The 22,878-nt window shown below is 43.5% G+C and overlaps 1 protein-coding gene and 1 long non-coding RNA gene across 4 annotated transcripts in view; both read left to right on the forward strand.

Moving 5' to 3' along the window:
* The window catches only part of LOC144268567 (uncharacterized), a 40,740-nt gene that overhangs the window by 11,447 nt on the left and 6,415 nt on the right, over positions 1 to 22,878 (forward strand). The window lies entirely within an intron of this gene.
* LOC144268560 (glutathione S-transferase kappa 1-like) lies at positions 1,135 to 22,235 on the forward strand. Of its 3 annotated transcripts, XR_013346789.1 has the most exons (9): positions 1,136 to 1,330; positions 3,320 to 3,401; positions 4,244 to 4,372; positions 9,341 to 9,441; positions 9,847 to 9,882; positions 12,843 to 12,959; positions 13,532 to 13,625; positions 15,852 to 19,663; positions 20,455 to 22,232. XR_013346789.1 is itself a non-coding variant. In XM_077823532.1 (8 exons), exons 1-8 carry the CDS (start codon positions 1,229 to 1,231, stop codon positions 14,090 to 14,092), a joined length of 669 nt encoding a protein of 222 aa, XP_077679658.1. In that variant the 5' UTR covers positions 1,135 to 1,228; the 3' UTR covers positions 14,093 to 22,235. The 3 variants fall into 3 exon arrangements, 2 of the variants coding, with proteins under 2 accessions (XP_077679658.1, XP_077679644.1); XM_077823532.1 differs by having other exon boundaries at positions 1,135 to 1,330; positions 14,085 to 22,235; XM_077823518.1 differs by having other exon boundaries at positions 15,852 to 22,233.

The following is a 22,878-nucleotide window of genomic DNA, read 5'->3' on the forward strand; positions in this document are numbered from 1 at the left end:
AAAAGTACTGGAAGAAGCAAAGACTTCAGTCCAGAAGTTGACTAATGAAGGCATTTATATTCAATCCTTAAGTGAAGAAGACAAGAAGTGTTTGTTAAGACAACTGAAAAAGTACACAGACTTGATTCTTAAAAATCTACAACAGCGATTTCTAGATTTTACTCAACCTCTATGTAGCTTTTACAGATGCCTGTCCTATAAAACACTGACAGTTGAGTGGAGTGAGACACTACCAGCAATGGGACTGCCATGTGATCAGGACAGAATAGAGAATTTGAGCATAGAGTGGAATATCATGCGACGAATGAATGAAGATTTGACTTCAACTAGTGGCTCGACCTGATCTTTGTGTTCCGTGTCCTGGGCTGAAAGAAGTAGGAGTTCATCCCTTGCTACTCCCAGTCACAACAGCTACAGCTGAGCTTTCTTTTTCCTCATTGAATAGAATTTTGTGTTCTGAAAGAAGTCGCCTTCTGCCTGATCATGAGAATGAACTAATGAGCATATCAGTTGAAGGAACGGAAGTACCAGACACAAGAGAAGCCACCAAAGATGAATGCAATGCATTCAAGAAGTTCATTAACAGAGTTGTACAAAATTATAACATGAAACCAAAACGGATGTAGACATAGTGCTTCTTAGAAGGCTTGAGTAGCCAACTTTAATTTTGTGTTAAATCTCATAAAATGGTCATGAAACATTTTTCAGTTTTTCCTATGGTGCCCTACCCCCCGCCCACCTTCACCCTCACAGCCTCACCCCTCATGGGTCCTGACACCCCCCACCTGTAAATTCGAACACTCCCCTCCCATTTCAATTCCTGGGGAAACCACTGCGGGCACCCCACCCTCTGCCCTCCCGCACTCCGAACCCCTCAGCCCCACCGCGTGTGGCTCTCACATTGAAGGGGTTTTGCCAAAGTGGCCCCCACTTCAAAACCAGTGGCGAGCCCTGCCCGGGACCACGGGCGAGTAGAAGGCCCAAGCAGCCCTGGTACCAAGTCTCTGCGCTGAGGCGCGCAGGGCCGGCGGCAAAGGGAACCGCTTCAGGGCCCGGGGAGAGCGGCCAGCAGGGGTCAGCAGCGTCCTGCCGCAGCGCGGCGGGGTGAGTGTCACGCCGTGTGCTCGCGGCCCAATACGCGCCCCCCGGCCAGAGGCCGCCACGGGGTTGGAGCGAGCGGGCTGGAGGGATCGCAGCCGGGCAAGCGGCGCCCCTGGGGAGCGGGGTAATGGCGGCGGCAGCAGTAGCAGGGGGAGGCTTTGGCGGCAGCAAGAAAGTGGTGGAAATCTTCTACGACGTGGTGTCTCCGTATTCGTGGCTCGGGTTCGAGGTGAGGCGAGAGCCGAATGCGGGGACAGACAGACCGAGAACCGCAGGGGGAGAGGGACGAGGGCAGCGGGGGCGGGCAAGAATAGACTTTAGGCCTGTGGAAGTCCTAGGAAGCCCCGGTGTTTCCTGAGTCTCCGAGCCCCAAGGTGCTTCCCCTCCGTGTCATTGCGGAATTTTCCCTGTCTGGCAGCAGGCCTGGTCCGGACCTTGCTGGAGAAATGGGAGATCATTTCTCCCCCACCGCTGCGCTTCTCTCCAGAAGTGTGTGTGTAGTAAGAATAGTTTGCAAGGTCACAGCTCCCCCCTGTGTGTACTTACAGCTGGTTTGTTGGCCAGCTCTGGCTTACTTGGTTTCCTACAGGATTCCAGCTCTTGTTTTCTTTACAGAGGTGTGTTTGTGAAGTGAGCTGTAGCTCACGAAAGCTTATGCTCAAATAAATTGGTTAGTCTCTAAGGTGCCACAAGTCCTCCTTTTCTTCACGCTGACTGTGTTGCCTTGCCTGGAACAACCGAAGTTAGTACAACTGGATAAAAGCCAGCGAGGAGTGCTGACTGTTCACGGGAGAAAGTTACTCATTATACTTCAGAGAAGATTAATGTTCTACAGTTATTACTGGAGCACAGGTTATGAGCCTGATCTTAATCTTAATTACACAGGGTCTTTGGACTAAATTGAGCCCCATGGAAACTCAGTGAAATCAAAACCGTTTCAGGAACATCAGGAACCTACTGCACCTTATGCCTAAAGCTAGCTGGAAAATGCTGCTATTTTTTTTAATTTACAATAATTTTCATTCCACACATTTGGAAGAGGAACCAGGTTTTGGGAGGGGTTGTCTTTGTTGTTTTTGTTTTATTTGTAGTTGGTTGAAAATGTTGTAAACAAACTTTTTAGTTTGCAGTTTCCCCCATTTCTCTCAACTATTTCCTGTTTCCGTTTTGGCTAATGAAAGTGGGAGGAAGAGAAAGGGGCAAGGAAACAAATTTTAACAACAAAGCCAAAAAATTTTCACTTTTGTCAAAAATTGAAAACTGCAACAAAAAAAATTGCAGTAACTTTCATTTTTTTTAAAATGACCTTTGTTTGTCAGTGTTTAGAATGAGAAATTTCAACCCACTCTATTTGTACAAGACTTACAAGGGTGACTTTAGGGATACACACATTGACATCATACCTGCCTAACCTCTGGTTTTTCAGGGATTTCTCAAGCCCAGTGGTGGTGTTTCCAAAATCTCAGGATGTTTTTTTTTTTTCTTCAGTGATGCTTTGGGTGGCATGTATGTTGCTACCATGAAAATGACATTAAAATCAAGGCAAAATTAAGGCAATCTGAGGCTAATAGTTATATCTCAAGCAATAGATAGTGGGTTCAGTCTCCACTGCCAGTGACACACCTGGGGCATCACATTACACACTCTTTAAAATGAAAATTGAGATTCTCATTTTATCACATGACTCCATAGCTGGGTCCTATAGCATCTATATCATCATCTGGTCCTGGATTAAATAGATTAGAGCAGCAATAAACAGAGTTGTTCTGTGAGACAGGGCCAGAGGAAATAGATCTAATTTATACTCATGAAGTGCTTAAAGAAAGGGGAGATGCTGTTATTTTCCTGATTTAAAAGAGAGAAATGAATCTGCTGTGTTATTTCTTCTTCCTGCTCCAGAGAGAAACCTGGGTGCAGTGGTGCATTTATCTCCATGGCTATCATTGGAGTGCATTTCACAGGGGTTTAGGGCTGCTTGATATTTTAATTCCTGGTCCCTCTGTAGGAATTTACAAACCTTCCCCACAGTATCACTGGCATGAAGATCTGAAGTGCCTTGCTGATCCCAAGGTTGATTTCTAATGGTCTCAGACAGATTAGGCTTTATCTGCTAGATGTATTTCAGTGCCCAGATCCTGGTTTCTGTCAGAGACTGGGCCCCTGGGCTTCATTGCAGGTCTTAGATGTTGTGTATCCATTATTATTTGTCCCATTGCAGGTGCTTTGCCGGTACCGGCACAACTGGAGCATTGAGTTGCGTTTTCGTCCTGCTTTCCTTGGAGGCATAATGAAGGAGACTGGTAGGTGTTCGACTGCTCCTGACCCTCAACAGAGAACATCTGGAACCTCCTGCAGAGTGTGGCTATGAGAGAGTGGAGATTCCATCTTGCACTCGAGCTCTGGCAGGGCACTGCTGTTAGGGAGCTCACCACAGACCCCAAAATGGATTCTGTGGGGAATATCACAGACCACTGAGACTCCCTGCTGTCATTAGCCAGGCATTGCTGAAGCCCTTCCATTCTACTTGGAGGTCTAAGGCTTTGTCTACACTAGCACTTTTGTTGGTCAGGAAACATCCCCTCCTCCCTCTCCCCCCCCCCCCCCCCAACTGACAAAAGTTTCACCAGCAAAAGCTGCAAAAGCATAGCTACTGCTGCTCGATAGATTGAATTATGCTAGCAGGAGGGCTCTGTCATGAGTTCTGTTTCTGGCTCTGTTGGAGATTTGATTTGCCTGAAATCGCAAAGCACTTCATCTTGCTGTCCCTCAGTTTCTCACTTTTAAAATAGGATAATGATCCTCATCCTCCTTAGTAAAATATTTTATGATGAACAGCACTTTACTGTACCCAAAAGTTTATTTATCTTTTAAAAACTGATTTAGCTGGTGCAAACTCCTTTGTGGACATTCTTATTGGTTTAAAACTGGTTATGTCAGTTTAGCACCTGCAAATTTAAACCTGGCTTCAGTTTCACTTGCATCAGTAAACTCATATAAGAGTGTACTCACACAAAGTAGCAACTGTTTTACTAAATCAATATAAAATTACACTTTTCGTTAGACTAGTTTAAATTTGTGTGTAGACCAGGCCTACCTTATTATAACTGGAATCTTCATTTTGTAATTTTACCTTTTCTGTAAGGTAACCAGCCCCCAGCAATGGTGCCCAAACGTGGGGAATACATGATGAAGGATATAAAGAGGATGGCAAAATATTACCAGGTCCCACTGCAGCTCCCCAAGGATTTCGTTGGAAGTGTTATCAGAAAAGGTAAGTAGAGGAGGCTGCTTGGTCAGTGAGTTGACCTTTCACCTTAAGGAGCTCTAGGTCCAAATCTTACATGACATTGAGGGGGGGAAAATGAGATTAAATGTTCTCTTCTTCTTCCCCCATTTGTGATTTGTATGAAGTCAGTGCATAGCTTCGCATGAGTGGAAATTCCTACTCGGGAAAGGGCTGAGAGTCGGATAGCATAAGAGTTTCTGCAGATTGTGACTAAGGTGCTTTGGCAGAGGTGGGAGGGGGAACAGCTCAGGGTAGGAGGCAAGGAGATAGGAGGCAAGCCCACAAGCTCTGACACTGTAATATTTTTTTCATCACTGAATTACATGAGGCACAGATCTGTGTTTAAAAATAGCAAATAGTTTTGCAAATAAAAGCACTAGGTTCAGATCAGTCCTATTCACAGGGTCATGTTACTTGTGACTGTTCAGATGACTGCCAGAAATTCATGACAATATTCACAAATGCAGAAAATCTAAAATATTATCACAAAAATTATTTGGTCAAAAATTCATACAGGAAAGTGTGTTCTTTGTTGTTTACAGGATTTGATTTAAATCATGATTTAAATCACTAGTCAGGAAGGCTCGATTAAATCATGATTAAAAAAGTGCATCCTTGTTGGTTGTTATAACCTTAATACATATTCTTAACAACTCAGATAGATGCAGGTTTCATTTTTAAAAGGTACACACTGTACATTTTTTAAGTGATTTATTTTGAAAACTTTTCAGATTAGTTTTACAGCTATATCAGAAAATGAATGATTGTTTATTTCATTTACCAAAGATAATTGAAGCACTTTACCTCCCAATGACTTCATAAATATCGCCAGTTCAACGGTTAATCATTAATATTTGGAGGATTTTCTTGCCATACTGTATTAGGAGAAAAATATCACCAGACAGGCATTTAAATTGTTTTGTTTAAATAAAACAAGAATGGTATGTGTTCTGGATTTTTTTCTTCAACAGCAAACATATAATATTTTAACAAAACAAGCATATGAATTTTTGCATTTAATTAAACATTCAAGTTTTTTAAAATCAGGTTTGTTTTTGTTAAAATTTTTTTTAACTAAAATAGTTAAATGAAATATTTTAAAAAACCAAAAATTAAATCGACTGTCAGCGAGGTCAACATGAGAAACTTAAAATATTGGCTTCTGCAGCTAACTCAGTCGTCTTCACCTTCATTTTCCTGTTTGTTCATAATTTGTAAAAGAAAAACAAGCTTTCCTGCTTTTTCAGGTCGCAAATGATTTCTCAGTTCGGAATGAATTAGTCCAAAGTAAGAAAATATTCTTTCTACACCAGCAGAAGAAGCTACTGCTGTTAAAAATGAGATTATCACTTCAACAGTCTCTGAATCCAAGTGCTTAAGTGACTTCTACCACCAGTTCACTGGTGAGACTTTCTTTAAAACATCAGCAAACATATATTTCTTGAATGGTTTCACCCTTAGCTCTGAAGTTTATTATAGTTGGCATTATGGAGGGATGATTGCTGGATGGCCATGTCATAGTCAACTCCTCTTCTTCAGCAGTTAAGGTTTGACCCTGGTACCGAGTATTGAGAATATTTACAAGAAAATGAGCTGGGGATAGTGCTTGTCCCATTTGTTTTTCAATGCTTATAATGTAACTCTGTCCTCACATATTTCTCTTTTTAAGATCTCACTCTGTTCCGTCCCAATTTCTACAACATCAGCAATAAAACAGCTATTTCCCTGCATTTTGTTCATGGCTGCAGAAATAGGCTTCAGGATATTCAGCATGTGGTCAACATTTCTCTTAAGCCCCATGTTGAGAACTTTGGCTGTCACAGTGCCATCTATTTTTTCACAATTTTGTTCACAAACTGTCATCAGATTAGGCCAGTTCTTGATATAGTGCTCAAAACAGTCCACTACTGAGTTCCATCGCACGTCTTGTGGGAGAGTTAGATTTGTTCCTTCCACTTTTTTTTCAGAGCAGCTGCTGCAAAGTGGCTGTTACGGAAGTATTTTGCAATTTCAACAACATTAGCCTTTATTTCTGGAACACTGAAGTCTTTGGCTAGGAGGTGCATCAGATGAGCACTGCAACTGTATGTTATTAGCTTGTGACTCTCTTCTAAATAATTTCTTCTCATCTTGGATACATTTGCAGCATTTTCTATGACCAAGCTGTGTACTAAACATTTGAATTTTTTTTTCACAGTTTGTTATAGCTTTTACTGCTGCTACTTGTAAGTATTGTGGTGTGTGTGCATTTCCTGATGTATCTATTGTTTCTGTAAGGAAGACATTCCCTTCTTCTGTTGTCACACAAGCACATATAACAGGATCATTGTGGACATTGCTCCACCCATCAAGACTCAGGTTAACAATTTTACCCTCTACACCTTTTGCACACTGATCAATTTCTCTTTCATACACTTTATCCAGAAATTTGCCTGCAACATCTGCTCTGTTGGGTGGACTCTATCCTGGTCTTGATGACTGAACCATGTTATTGAAGTGTGGGTTCTCAATCACAGGGAAAGGAGAGTTTGTTGCATAAACAAACGGCAGTTTTTTCATCAATTACCACTTTTTGTAGACTGCTGGTTCTTATCACAAACTTATCTATGGTTGTTTCTGGATGATTTTTTTTTCTTTTTTTTTCTTTTTGCTACAGGTGATATACTGTGGCTATGTGACATACATGATGTGACTGAAACACTATCATTGGCAGATAACTCTGAAACTATAGAAAATGATGGTGATCTTGAAGGTGGATAGTCTTCAGAATCCTGTATGTTGAGGATGGATTTTCCTAAACAAAATAAGTCACTGCAGTTATTTAATTATTATTACCATACTGCTCATTTAGTATTACTCATTGCATTCACTGACACTCAGTACTACTTTAAAGGCGACATTGTAAAAGGAAGATCTGCCTATTTCAGCTATTTATTTTTTATCACAACTGCATCTAAAATGATAGTACCATAGAGTAACAACTATATTTTTTGTTCAAACATGATAATTTAAGAATAGTCCAGAAGGAAGACAGGCAGTCCTTAAGAAAGAAGTATGAAATAAAAAAGTTTACCAACCTGGAGATTCTGCATGTTCAGACATGTTCCTTTCATCATCTTGAACGCAGCTTCCTCCTGAAAAGGAACACTTCTCATGATGTTTGTTTGTTTTGTTGCACTGTTTGCATTTTGCATGCATCCCTGTCTTATCCACAGGAAGAGGAACTTCATTAAAATATTCCCAAACTGGGTCTCTTTTAGGGCCTGCTGCCATTATAGGTTTTCCCTTCTAGTGAGAGAATGGTATAGTAGATCTCAAATCAATGAAGGCTACGCTCAGAAAGACCTCAAGACTTCTAGAATATGATGCTCAAACAGTTTCACTGTTTTGTTTCTACTGCCGGTCCCTCCCTTCTGACATTTATCTCCAAGCTTCTTCTCCTTCTCCAGATCTATTCCGTCCCCAACCATCTTCTATTCATTGAACTTTTTGAAACTTTGCACTTTTAGAGAGAGGTAAGGGATTGACACTGTGTACACAAATTTGCAGAGGGATAGTAGGGTTGAGGCCTGTTGTTTCTCACCTCAATATTTTATTTATTTAAAAACATTTTTTGCTGTTAACATCTCTGGAGACACAAATCCACAGTTTGAGAACTGCAAAACTCAGCATCTCTGATGGTATCTTCTAGACTGAGCACTGAGTTCCATTGGGTAGATAGAAAGATTAACCTAAATAATCTATACGGAAGCCCCTGGAACCCCATGAGATTGGGTCCCTAATCCATGAACTATGGAACTCATTTACAAACCTTTTCTTAAACATTACATGAATATATTGTCTCATACTATAGAATTAGAATTTATAATCCCTATTCCATGATGAGATATCTTTGAGTTGTATTGTTTCTTAATTAAAACAGTCTTTAGATGGGTTTTTTCCTCAAAAAAACAAGTTATCAAAAAAATCTGATTTAATAAATTTTTTTTTTTTAAAAACATTGATTTTTTTTTTAATTCACCCTGGTTATTTATTATACTACTGCTTTAAAAAAGTTTCCATCATCAAAACAGAGTGCAGAACCAATTCCATGTGACCAACCACACGCAACCAGAAACAAATTGCAATTGGCGAAGTGAATAGTTTTCAACAACCCTCCATAGGCTGAAAATTCTTCATCAAGTTTATTGATTATTTAGAAATCATGAATAGATCAGTGGGAATCAGGATAGACTTTTGAATGAGTCACCCAACAGAAATGGGGCTGAATTCAAAACAAGTATTACTGGCAATGAATAGTTTGACCTGTTCTAATAGAGAGGATTAAGATCCCAAGGACTGGTGCCACTATACACTGGACATCCATGAATATATCTAGTGCTCAAGATATTAATACTGCTACTTCTTAGCACTTAACTTGAAATCTGCCATGTGCAGTTCATACATTAGTGAGCTAGTGCCTAATGTGCAGAGAAGCTGAGTACCCACAATTCTGGTTAAAATCAGTGGAATTGAGGATGTTGAGCACCTCTGAATATCAGGTCCTATTTGTCTCTAGTTGGACTTCCAATTGGGAGGTCCCAGACCTAGAAGTAACTCTTGAAAGTTTGGCCCATGATGTTTTTGGCCATAACAAACTTTGAGTCCACTCTCCATCTGAGACCAGTGCAGACTGTGTTCAGCAAGCTATTCCCATAGATGAATCCCAACTAAGTCCCTTTCCTAGAGACCCTCTCCCTGTTCAGACCCTGCTGCAGACTTGAGTGGCTAACTCCTTGGGACAGTCCCAAGGAAATCCCATACAGAAGTAGGCTTCTTATGAACATTGGCAAGAGTTTCATTAATGGCCTTTTTGCTCCTTGGGGACATTCCCAGGGCAGTGGCAGACTTCATTGGTTGATGCCGTTCCTATGCTTCCTCAATGTGTCTTTCTGTCTTTCACATCAATCCCAGGCAGCCTTTCTGCCATGCGCTTTATCACAGCCGTGGATATGACACAGCCACAGTTCCTGGAGCCTGTGTCCAGAGAGCTCTGGATGCGCATCTGGTCCCGGGTGAGTACTTCTACACATCCCCAGTCCAGCTCCTTTCCCCATCTTCCTGACCCTCCTCTGCCCTCAGTCAACCATGTAGTGTCAGCAGGAGTGTTGAAAACTGTGGTTCAGGGTCCAATCCAAGGAAAGCACTATATTTCAAGTCGATTTCAGTTTCTGTTTCTTTCAGTGTGGAGACTTTCACCAATAGTTAATTCCAGAGTCCACATAATCCAGTTCCAGTTTGGGTGAATGGGATGTTTTCCTGTGGGAAATTCTCCAATAGGATCCCTGTCCTCAGCTGAGCTTTTCTGACTCCATCCCTGCAGGAAGACAGGGTCACTGTGAGAAATTCTCTTTGTAGATTCAACATCTTGTTCATAAACATTTAACCATTTGATTTACTCCTCCTCCTCCTCTCACCAGGATGAAGATATCACCCAACCAGAGAGTATATTGACAGTAAGTTTCTCCCTGTCGCTACTGCTTCTACATTCATTTGTTGTGATTTATTGGATGTGGGTCTTAGGGTTACCGTCTATGGAGACAACTTAAATAATTTTGACTGGCTGTGGATTTTTTAAGGGATCATTTGGAGTTATCAGGAAATTCCCTTAGGGAAAATGTGACTCCCATGTCAGTGACTCCAATCCCTTAGATCTGTGGAAATGTGAGGGTAATTTCCCAAGTAACTTTGGTGCATTTTATTGCCAGGCCTAGGGTGGATATTTAGGTACCGGTGCCTTCCCTAGCAGGATGCCCCGGAATAGGCAGTGGATACACAATTAAAATATAATTAATAAACAGTAATAAAGCCAGGAGCAATATTCAAGAGGGAGCTCAGGGAAGGGAGTGGGTTTGCTTCTATAAAAGGCTTTTAACTTGAGTTAAAATTTGATTCAGAAGGTAGATTGTGGAGGGGACAGTGGTGGTGGTGTAGCTGGGCTCCATTCTCAAACCCCAATTTCTTGGTATGCCTTTCTTTGAAGTTGCTTTGAAATAGTGTCAGTTCTTCTTTTCCTCAGTTCCACTCTCTGCATCCTGCCTCTTCTGTTTGTTAGATCTCTGGCTATAATGCAGAGATAGGCAGAAGACAGTGTTCAGATCTGAACCAGGATTAGTTTTGGGGTTTGTGTTTGAGGTCAAATCAAGGCCACAGTTCCAGTTTGATCCCAAACTAGGATCTCATATTCTAGCCCTGGATGGTAGCCAAGTATTAGCTCCCACCTTAATTTTACAAACACTATTTTTACGACTACTCTTATATAGCACTTTTCATCAGTATAGCTCAAAGCAGAGAGGTTGCAGAAGATTATTTTAGGCAGTGTTAGCATGAGAATCCAGGTCTCTAAAAGTCTTAAGCTATGTCTACACTGCTAAGTTTTTTTTACCAAAAGTTATGCCACATCTATTAAAGCACTTTAATTAAACCGCTGTTGCATGTCCACACTCTGCTCCTTGTGTCGCTGGAGTGCATCCAAACTAGCAGCTCTTGCTATTACTATTACAAGAGAGCAGTGCACTGTGGATAGCTATCCCACTGTGCAACTGGCTGGGTGCTTTGGGAAGGGTTTGCAGTGCCTCACATGATGCAGGTTTCTCAATCCCATTGTTCCACGGGCATCCTAATAGATTGCCAGTCACTTTTCAACTGAAGTGTGGAGGGTAGCGAGGGAAGGTGTGTGTGTGTGTATGTCTTCTCATGCTGTCTCGTAAATTCAGACAGCCACCAGAAACAATCAGTCCTGAGGGAAACCGAACATCAGCCCCTGCCTCCCTCCCTCCCTGGCTCTGGGACAGACAGACACACACCCAACCCTGCCTGCCTCTTTGTTTAGTGTGGGAGACAGCAGGAGCCTTCCATGTTAATGATTTGCTCTTTTGTTTCCCTGGAGCAGAGCAGCACAGCGTGCTGACTGTCAGAATGGAGCTTTGAAAGGGGAGGGGTGCATGCCCGCAGGGCTACTGAGTTCAAAACAATGAGCAGAGCGGTTACTTCAGGCATTGTGGGACACCTCCAGAGGCCAATGACAGCGATAAAAGCAAAGTGTTTATGCTGGCACTTTGGCGATAAGAAGCCTTATCACTCTTGTCTAGGTGGTTTTATTAAAACGCTGCAACTGAGGAGGTTTGTCTTGAAAAGTGGCTTTGTAGTATGTACTTCTCTGCTGTTTCATTGCCAAAAACTGCCTTTTGGTGAAAAAACTTGGCAGTGTAGACCAGCCCTTAGCCACACAGTCACACTACCTTTCAGAATAAATATTCTAGGTATATGTGCTGTGGCTTGTCCTGTCTCTTTTCCCTCTTAGACCAGAGCTAGAACTCAGAACATCAGCTCTCCAATAGTCTACTTCTTCCTAGCAAATGTAAATCCAATGGGAAAAGATGTGTCAAGGCCACTCTTAGTAGCTGGTCCACATAGTTGTTAGCAGTTACTCCTGTAGCTCAAGCAATAAAGCTGTATGCTGTTGAACTGAGGCTTTAACTATGTGAGAAAGTTGCACCAGTTTAATATAAGGTGTGAATTTAAAATAAAGTAGCTAAATTGGAGCAAACCCCTGTCTAGACACTTATTGTGGTTTAGGAGCAGTTTTTTTCAGTTTAGCATTAATTGATGGGAACAGGTTTAAGCTAAACGGAAATAAGCTACCCTCAGAATAAAATAAGTATCTTTCATTGGTTCTTTCATTGACATAGGGAGATTTTATAGTAAACATCTTTATAATCTGTACATTATGTTGTGACACAGTAAGATATGGGTGTCCCACTTTTGGGCCCTATGTCTCACGTTTTGATTGTTGGCATCACACCATGGCAGATTTGAAGTTTGAGAAGTTCACTGCTAGAACAAGGGATGAGGATCCTCTTTTTGTCTCCAATGAAGTAGAACATGCGTTGCTCTTCTGTACCAACATTCCAGTTCTGAAGATCACCCACCAACTTCCAGTTAGGCTTACTGAGTTTGGTCTCTGTTATGCAGTGTCACTCCTCGTTCCTCTCTTGCTGTGTTTGGCAGGTTCCTTCTACTGTTTAGACTCTTTAATACATTAATACTCATCTTCATCTTCTTTTCCACTATAGTACTTCATCTGTCTTAGTTCATCTGTTGAAAGTACTTAACTTGAACTAAGCATAAACTCCCTTTCCCCCTTTTGCTAGCTAATTGAAAGCCCACCTAACAAGAGCTGCATATTTTGAGCTTGGGAGGTGATATCCCTTCATCTTCATGTTCAAAAGTCACTCAGAATAGGTGATGTAACCAGGCAATGGTTGAAAGTAGGCCAGACGTCCTGCCAGAGAAATATTCTAGGAGGAATAATTGTGTGACAACAGACCTTCAAGCAATGAAGCTGCATGTAATTATTATGTAACTATCATGAAAACAGCGGCTGTTCTTATTTTCCATCTGTCTGCCTCCTCAGGCTGCAGGGGAGGCTGGGTTACCCTCAGCGCTGGCCCAAAAGCTACTGGCAATGACCTCGACCCCGGAGGTGAAGAATCGCCTGAAGGCGATAACAGAGGAGGCACTGAACTATGGGGTGAGAAGCTCCCATTGCCACATGGGGTTAGATGTGTGTGTTCCTTTCCCAGCAGTGATATTGTGGGTCAAGGCAGGATGAAAGGGTAGATCAGAATACACAAGGATCCCATTGCTTTCAGACTTTTTTGTATTTTAAACATACATCTTGCAAGCCAGCTCAATACCCTCAGTATTAGTGCAGGAAACTATCTTTTGGGAAACCCAGGTCTGATTCCTAGCCCATTCGAAGGGAGGTGTCAAGGGACTGGCATGCCAGAGACCAGAGCTAGTGCCTGGGGTCACTGCTCTCCACTACCATGCCTGAAGCCGTGGTTTGATTCTGATTCCTTTTCTCTCAGTCCCATGGGATGACAGGGCCATAAGAGTTTTGCAGAATCCAGGCTTGCTTGGTACATGGGACCCAGATTTGAGATAGAGAAAGGAGAAAGGAAGGGAAAGGGAAAAAGAAAGTGAGAGCGTGAGGGAGGAGGAAAGGTGATACAGTTCTTTGTAGAACTTTTTCTTAGAACTGGTCTTGTGGTTATTCGTCTCTTTGTGATTCTCCCTGTTTTGTCTCCATGGGGGCATTAGGCGTTTGGAGTGCCAGCACTTGTGGCCCATGTTAATGGTGAATCTCACCTCTTCTTTGGCTCTGATCGTTTAGAGCTCCTGGGCAATGTTATAGGTGAGTGTTTCTAGTAACGTTTCCCTCTATTTTCTCTCCCTGGTAATTATCCATCTGCTCTAATGGGATGTGTAATGTGACAGACAAATTAACACTCTGGGGCTATGTCTACACTGCAATTAAAAACCCATGGCTGGCATGTGCCAGCTGGCTCAGGCTAAGGGGCTGTTTAATTACAGTGTAGACACTCGGGCTCAGACTGGAGCCCAAGCTCTAGGAACCTGCAAAGGGGGGAGGTTCCAGACCTTGGGCTGTAGCCTAAGCCCGAATGTCTGCACCACAATTAAACAGCCCTGCAGCCTGAGCCCTAGTCAGGTGGCACAGGTCAGCCATAGGTGTCTAATTGCAGTGTAGACATACTCAAAGAATCAGAATCTCCTTCCCTCTTGGGCCAGGGGAAGGGAGAGCTATATCTTTGTATCATCTGCATGTTATCAATTATTTTACATTTTCTTCCAGATCATTGATAAAAATAGTGAATATCGTTATACCAAGAACTGATCCCTGAAGTATCCCAGTGAAGGCACTCCAAGTACTTAAGTCTCAGTTAGTAGCTACATGTTGAAACCTGACAGTTACCCAGCTTTTAACCCATTGAACCATATTGATTTTGAGTAGCACTCATGTTTGAATCAGAATATCAGGTGGTATTAATTCAAATGTCTTACTTAAATCCACATCTCCACAGAGTTACCTTTATCTACCAGACTTGAAATCTTTTCAAAGAATTATATAAAATTTGTTTGACCGGACTCTCCATTATTTTTGCCTGGGCTTTATGTTAGACTGACTAGCCCTTAATTATCCAAATCATCTTATTTACCCTTTTTAAGGATTGGCCTGACAGTGGCTTTCTTCCACTTCTGTCCCTTTCTAGTTTTCCTAGGGTTCTTAAAAATTAACATCAGTGGACCAAAGAGCGCCTTGATAAGGTCTTCTAAAACTCTTGGTTGCAAATCAATCAGATCAGCTAATTTTACAATGTTTAACATTAGTAAAAGTTGTGTAACATCCTCCTTAGTTACCACTGTAAAAGAAGGTATGCTTGTCTGATTAACACAGCTTTGGTGGCAATATTCCTTTTCCCCATGCCAGCCCCCTCCCCAGTGATGAGGTTACATGTTGAGCTCTGCCTCTGCTGGCAGAATGTCTGGAGACTGATGACCAGATGCTCAGCTGGGGAATGGTGCAGCTACACACTATGGACTAAATCCCCAGCTAAAGATCCAGACTTTTTAAAAAAAATTAAAAAAAAAAAAAAATTGAAGCCTTCCCAGTCACCTGATGTCCTGTTTTAAGACTGTCGGCATCTCCGAGGTGCCATTCTCACACTACTGTAGCTGATGAAGGTGGAATTTTGAAAACTAATTGTAGGTGCTGGACAGGAAATTGCAACTAGCTAAATCAAGTAAGGTTTATTTTTGGTATAAAGTGGCAAAAAAAATTGAGCTCAGGTGAGACCCTGTATTTGTTGGGTGTAATAGCTGAGGAACCACCTGTCCAAATCATTTCAAATCTGACAGAAGAATATACCTCAATCCTAAACTTACCCTAGTAAAGGGAAATCAGCCTAAAACTTATTTATGGATTTTAGCAAGGAGAAAGAGAACAAATTCAGGATTACAATGGAGGCCTACTAATACCAGGACTTCATTAATCCTAAAGTGAGAGGGGTTCTAGTTCCATTTCCATAGCAGACAGTCCAGTTGGATGTGTATTCTGCTTCGCTTATAGTTTTGTGATTTCTTTTTCTTTTTTGTTCTAAAATAACTTTAATTTTAATTAAGAGAACTGGCATAGGTTGTGGTGACTGTAAAAAAAAAAAAAAACAGCATTACCCCCTGTTGGATGAGCCAGAAATAGGGAAACTGAATTTCAACCTCAGATTTGGCAGTGTTTGGGGAGTGGCGTGTCAGTCATGGGAAATGAGTTTATGATCCCTTTTTGACCTAGCGCTTTGAGGAAACTGGTTAAGGGATGCCAGGCTTGATGACAGGCTCCATAGCCCATCCTTAACCCCCAGATCTTAACATTCAAGCTTATCTTTGGTGCTGGGCAGTACATCTCAGGTAGCAGAGTCCAGTAGCCTAGATGTGAAAAGCTCTGCATCCCATTAATTACATTCCCATTTCAGCACAATTACCCATTCCATGAGGAGGAAGGGCAGCCTTACCCTGCAACCCACCCCCAGTATCAGGATTTAATTTATGTTGGCTTTTCTTACAGGAGAGAAATGGTTGGGACCAGTTCCTGCAGCTTCAAAACCCAGGATGTGAGAAATCCAGGTGCAATATGAAACAACCAGAAAATAAGTGACTAAAATTCGAATGAAGCAGTAACGTCCATGCCTGAGCCGTGGCATCTAGGGTCCCAGAGGGTCTGGGAGGAGAGCAGTGATGTTCCTCTGGAATCCTCTATCAGGAGAATAATCAGGACTCTAGTTCTACTGAGGTAGAGCTCTGTGATAGACTGAGACTGATTTTTCACCATACAGATAGATTTTTCCAGGCAGGATGGGGATGTGGTGACATTTTGGTGAGTGAAATGTTAATACAGGGTCATGGGCAATGGCAGAGCTCTGGCTGGCTGATAAGGATGAATGAAATCTTGTCTCACTAGTGGTCTGCAGTCTGAAAGTGCACTGCTGAGAACAACTCAATTTGTTTCACCCTGTGAAGTGTAAATGCTTGTCAGGTTTTTGTCTCAATCTACCCAAAGTGGGCAGTATTTGGTGATCAGTGGGAACTGCTAGGGGCACTACAGCTGTAAGTTTTATATATTCCAACTCTCCTGACCTGGCTGCAGGAAATAGTTTTCAGGCTAAGAGCAGGGTTTGAGTCCTGTCTGTGTCAAAAGTGCAATTTATTCTACTCTGAAAAATGACATTTGAGCTAGATGCCTGTGGCCTCGTGGAATCCTCAGCCCCAATTTAAGTGCCTCACAAAATAAGAAACAAATACAGCACTATCTAGGTCTCTGTATCAGAACAGACCAATATCTCAAGTGGCCTAGTGGCCTGCCTGCCATATCAGATCAGACTCTTGGGCCATTTAACTTGGAATTCTGCCTGAACAGTACCCCAGTCGCTGCTCTGAACCAACACAAAGTCAGCCTGTTGTCCCATGTTTTACCTGTGTGTGTGTGTGAGGGGGAGAGAAAAGCAGGGACTGAAGACTGACATGATTATTTCTATCACTTTCCTAAGTATCAAAGTCACCCCCAGCAGGGACTAAGCTGGAACGAGCCTTGATGGGTGGGGCTGTGCTTGTGCTGAAGGAAGAACTGTGCTAGTGTTTTGGTTGGGAGAGAGATCTCCCTAACCAAGCTGCTAGGAGTTACGTTAAGTATCTCACCCCTAGGAGTCACCACTTCCTTGGCTGAGCATGTTTGGGCTAGGAGACCGCTCTCCCTGGCGTGAGTGTGACTTGGCTGGGAGCCACAACAGCCTGGGTGACTGATTTTTCTCTCTCCTGGGCAATGTCAGGGACAGGACACATACCAGGGTTGGCAAAGGACTGTTGCTTTGGAATTGGGGACTAGCACTGTGAGAGGTTCCCTCCTGTGGATGGAGCGAGCTCTTTTTCTCTCCTCCTCCTTTCACCCTTCTCTTCCCCCTCCCCACTGTAACCCCCTTCAAAATGACAACAAAATATACAATGCCCTGAACTGTCTTAGCATCATGAGCATTTTTAGAGGACTGTAGCGTGAAGATGTGAGCGTGCCAATAACAGCCTTACAGAGCCCATGGTCGGTTGGCCACAGTGTCCTTTTATTGCGAGCCCAAGATGCCACACACACACACACACACACACACACACACACCACAAGCATGGAGCGAGGGTCAGAGATTCACATTTACACATCTTGCTACTGCAGGGTGCAGAGAGTGGAGGGCAGAGAGAGAAAAGGGAGAAGACACTGAGGAAAAATGAACTCCTCAAGGACAAGGCTGGGGAACTCATCGGGTACCGTAAGAAGAATGACTCCCAACTGGACAATGTTTCCTACACTAAGTTTGCCGTGTGATGAAAGATGGGGGAAGGAGAGACCTTCATGTACACACATTCTGAGGGACGGGCATAGCTCTCAATGGCTTCAGGGCCTGGGCCTCTCTTTAAATGACAGGGTTACAGTAATGACCTTGGAGTTTAATGGCAAATTCCATGTCAATTCATATAGCAGCAATCATGAACTGGATTTCTCTGCCGCCTCCAAGAATGGACTCTTAAGTGCTGTCTTCCCCAGAAGAGAAGACCATGAACAGGCTATCTGAACCCTTCTGCAATGGACTCAGTGGGGAAAGTTTTATACCAGGAATAAAAACAAACTGAAAGTGCTCCCTTTTCACTCTCTCCTCTCCACTGGTGGATGGAAATCCCCTAGTGGAATAGCTTGTTTCTGGCCCCTGAGGTGGTTGAACTGTAATGATATACTTGGATGAATTAATGCCACATTTGGTTTCATGGTTGGTTTTCTGGCTGCTTTTGACACAACCATCACTGGAGGAAGCAGAAGGGCCAGCAGTCTTGGGAATCCAGCTTTGTCTCCTCTGAATCTCTAAGGTGAGGAGTAGCCAGGCCCTTCACTTCAGCAGCAAATCCTGAGAGAAAGAGAACCAGACACACAGTCAGTAAAAGCAAGTTCCCCTCACACAAATCTTACAGCTGCCACTGCTTCTGAAGGGACCATCTGGCCTCACTTGTTCTGTCTACTCCTCAACCTGACCACCTCCCTCCACCTCAGATAAGATATTGTCATTCATGAGAAACTCCTGTGGTGCAGCCAGCAGTCTCCTCTGTGATGGTTATATCCAGGTTAGGATTTAAGGAGACCCTGGGGGTGACACTAGGCAGCACAGGCTGCTAGTCTAGGAGTAAAGAGAGCCTCAGAGAATTTGTGGTGCACATTTGGTTGTTTCAGTGCAGGCCTGACTAAAACATCTCCAGGGTGAGAGAGAGAATTTGCCATTGAGCCAAAGACACTGGACCAATCTTGCAAGGTGCTAAGCACCTCTGGAGAGATGAAAAATGCCCTCAACTCATGTGGTTTGAAGATGAGGATTTTCACCACCTAGTGTTACTAGGCCCAGGGATAGCTATAGGGCAGAAGCAGAATTACCTACTGGCCATTTAGGGTTACGCACATAGAATGGGCAAAAATTTTCAGCTGAACCTTTTTTTACTGAAAAATGCAAATTTGGGTCACCTGACACATCTCATCAATTTGCCAAAGTCACCAAGTGCTTTTGGTAAAAAAGTAAATACATAAGTAAAAGCTTGATTTATTTGTATTATTGCAGTGTCTAGGGGCCCTAGTCATGGTCCATCATCCTGTTGTGCTAGGCGCTGTACAGACACAGAACAAAGAGATGGTCCCTGCCCTAAAGATCTTAGTCTAAATAGTGTTTCATTTAGACATTTTCAAAATGAAATATTTAGATGTTTCAATTCTAAATGACTTTGTGTTGAACTTTAACTTTATTTTTAAAAATTGACAAACATTTAAAAAACTCAAAAGCCAGATGAAATGGTTTGTTGAACCTGAAACAGTTTTTTTTCTGACTTTTCAGAAGGGCCAGCAAACAGAAAATCAGCTATTCCGTCTAAATGCAGTGTACTTCCTTCCCTGTGGGTGTTTCCTCTGCTGCCCTGTCTCCCCCATGGTTATATTGCTAAATATGCAGTCCCCGTGGGGAGCGTGTCACAGTCTGACATCCGCATCACCCATGGGGCAGTGTGCTACTTTGCTCTCAGGTCAGAGAGAGGAAGTTTGTCACCTGGATAACTGACTCACCAAGACATTAACAAAACCAGAGAAACTGCTCCCACTGCATCTCAGAAACCCTAGGGACCTTGCTGCTCAGAGAGCTCCCTCTAGCCCTGCTACCACTCACCCCATTATTACTTTGTCTAGTAGCTGATAGTCACATTATGACTATCTGAAAAAGCTGTAACACTGCCACAGAGAAGCACATCCCACCGATGGACAGACTGAAAGCAGCAGACAGACAGACATGGAAACAGATGCAAAACTAGCCGGTGAGCAAGAGATGGTTCAGCAAAATAAGAAAACCCTGGGAACCATGGTGGATGTCTGAGCAAAGTGGGAAACTTAAAGAGCATTTGGGGGAAAGGGGACAGCACTAAGAAGGGGCCAGAGTACGATGAGGCAGGGAGAGCTGGCTGGGGAAGGTTATGTTGTTGAGTGGGGTGCAAAGAAGTTGCCAGAGAAGGGGGCTCAGCTAGATGTGTAGGGGCACAAAGAGTTGGCCATGGAAGGAACCACTAGGATGTTGCTTCATTGTGAATCTGCCTCGTGGAGGGGTGGGGATGGGGCAAAGGCCCCTTCTCATCCTTCACAGTTCAGCTACTTGCCTCCAAACCTCCAAGCAGGGACATGAAGGCTCCTAGTATGTCAGTTACCTGTGCATTACCCAGCATGTACTGTGACACCCCTCCAGCGATGACATCACCGCACAAAATGGAGGCCTGTAGAACAAGGAAATGGCAGTTCTTTAACCTTCTCTGAAGCATCTTCCCGTAGCCAATCCTGTAATAAATTAACTTAAAGGATTACTAAGAGGAAAAAGGAATGAGAGAGTTATTTACAGGGTAAAGCAAACAAACATATATACAGATGAGTTGCACTCTAAATCCTAAGAGTGACAGAGTTGTAGTGATCTGTTGTTTCAAAGTGTCTTTCCAGGCAGACCCAGGGGAAACCCTTTGGGCTCTCTGGCTTCACTTTGGTGTCTCTGACTTTGTGGGAGTTCAAAGAGCAAAGTGATGGAAAAATTTCCCTGTGTCTTTTTTTTATTTCCTTCATGCAGCTGCCAAGTCCATAGGATGAGCCATTCACCTGTGCCTTGTATTGCAATGTTCCTTTATGGCCCAGCTGATTTTGGTAATTCTGCTGGATGGATATGGTGGAGACACTCTTCCCATCTGAGTTTACAAGTGTAAGCCAGGGAATGGTCCCGCTATTGTGTGGAACTTTCCTGGCTTATACACTACCCCGGTGAAGTGGGCTAGCGAAAGGATCTGAGTCCTTGCTCCCACTTTCTTTACCCAGAGGCCTGCCTGACCTCAAGGGCTCCCCTTCTACTCTCCTGTGTGGCAGAGTCCGCGTAACCCCAACAAGGCTGGTCCCAGGATTCTGGGGGGCTCAACCCCCCCCCCCAACCTTGTTGTGGTCACTTAGGGCAGGGGCTAGGGTGTTCCCACTCCGGAGTGCTCTCTCTGCACTGGACACTTCCCTGACCCACTGATCATTACATATAGTTCAAAGCAAATACAATTTATTAAACAGCAATCAATTAAAAAAGATAAGGAAAAATTGGGAAAGGTTAAAGGAAAACACGTCACCCCCCTCTGTGGTACGGGGTTGTTAGGATATAGATATTCAGGCCTGTCGGTAAAGGCCTGTACTCGAAGAATTTAGGTGTATTCTTATCACTTGGCTAATTAGAGGTATAAAAGAAAGAATCAAAATCACTGTCTGCCAGTGTAAGATCCTTCTCTTACTGTGACAGTCTGAGGCCCTGTTCTTAGGCTAAGGCCTTTGGCTAAGCAACAGACGCAGCCATAAGCTGGAAGTGAACGGTCACCTCCTCACATTCCAAACTAGTCACATTGAAAGAAGGTGCTATTGGGCTGTTAGGAATACAATCCTGTCCTGATAATGCCTATCACCTCCAGAAAAAGGGAAGTGCCTCGAAAATGTAAAAGGAAACTTAGTTTGATAGCATCCTGTCTGGCAAGAACTAACTTATCAATAGCTGGGATGTGAAATCCTCATTTCTTTGTTGTTCTATCACTGTAGTCCCCATTTCCCTATTGTTTGTCTGTATAATCTCTGTCTGGTTCTGTGATTGTTCCTGTCTGCTGTATAATTAATTTTGCTGGGTGTAAACTAATTAAGGTGGTGGGATATAATTGGTTACATAATCATGTTACAATATGTTAGGATTGGTTAGTTAAATTTCAGGAAAATGATTGGTTAAGGTATAGCTAAGCCAAACTCAAGTTTTACTATATAGTCTGCAGTCAGTCAGGAAGTGTGTGTTTGTGTGTGGGGGGGGAATGGGGGTAAGGAAATTGGAATCACGTTTGGCTAAGGGCAGGAATGGGAACAGGGACACAGGTGTAAGGCTTTGTGATGTCAGAGCTGGGAAGGAGGATACTAAGGAAGGAAACTGGAATCATGCTTGCTGGAAGTTCACCCCAATAAACATTGAATTGTTTGCACCTTTGGACTTTGGGTATTGTTGCTCTCTGTTCATGCGAGAAGGACCAGGGAAGTAAGTGGATGAAGGAATAAGCCCCCTAACAGGGGTCATCACAACCAGCATCTCCGGAATGTAAGGGAAGTTCAGTCTGTTCCTCACAAGTCCCAGGCCTCCTTCTCAGACTCTGGCTGTGCTGCAGGGATGCTGCGGGTCGGACACTTGCTCTGGTGATGGCCACACGCTCTCAGGCTGTAGGTGGCAGGACCTTTCTTCCCAGCATCGCCTCTGCCCCATCGGGGTTACGATCCCCCTCCAAGTCTGGCCTTCAGGGCCTCTTGGCTGGTGGGATCTCCCTGCGCTGGGCCCGTTGCCCAGGGTCCCCCTCACTCTCCCCAGCTGCTCACCGCACTTGGCTCCGGACTGCTCCAGTTCCAGCTCCGCTCCGCCTCAGCACTGCTGCTGCTGCTGCTGCTCTGCCTCCAGCTCCCTGGGCTGCTTCTCTGGCCCCTCTGGCGCTGGTTGCTGCAGCTCTGCTCCCAGGACAAGTCTGCACTGTGGGCTGCTTCTGTGACTCTGCTTCCTGAGCTGCTTTTCCGATCACTCTGGACCTGGCACAGCTCTGCTCCCCAGTTCATCTTGGGCCCCTGCTTTCTCCCTAGCTGGGCCTCACTATGTCTGACCCAAGCAATTCCAGCTCACACGGAGGATGGGACCCCCCCGTTCTCCTGAGTCCCTGATTAGCCTGCCCGCCCTGTCAATCTGGCAGAACTGAAGCATTGGCACTATCATAAAGAACAAAATTATCAGACACAGAGATGAACATAATTTGTTGGGAAATAGTCAACGTGGTTTTTGTGAAGGGAAATCATGCCTCACCAATCTACTAGAATTCTTTGAGGGGGTCAACATGCATGCAGACAAAGGAGATCCAGTGGATATAGTGTATTTAGGTTTTCAGAAATCCTTTGCCAAGGTCCCTCACCAAAGGTTCTTAAGCAAAATAAGCAGTCATGGGATAAGAGGGAA

The sequence above is a fragment of the Eretmochelys imbricata genome, chromosome 1 (genome assembly GCF_965152235.1).
Source record: "Eretmochelys imbricata isolate rEreImb1 chromosome 1, rEreImb1.hap1, whole genome shotgun sequence".
Taxonomy (NCBI): domain Eukaryota; kingdom Metazoa; phylum Chordata; order Testudines; family Cheloniidae; genus Eretmochelys; species Eretmochelys imbricata.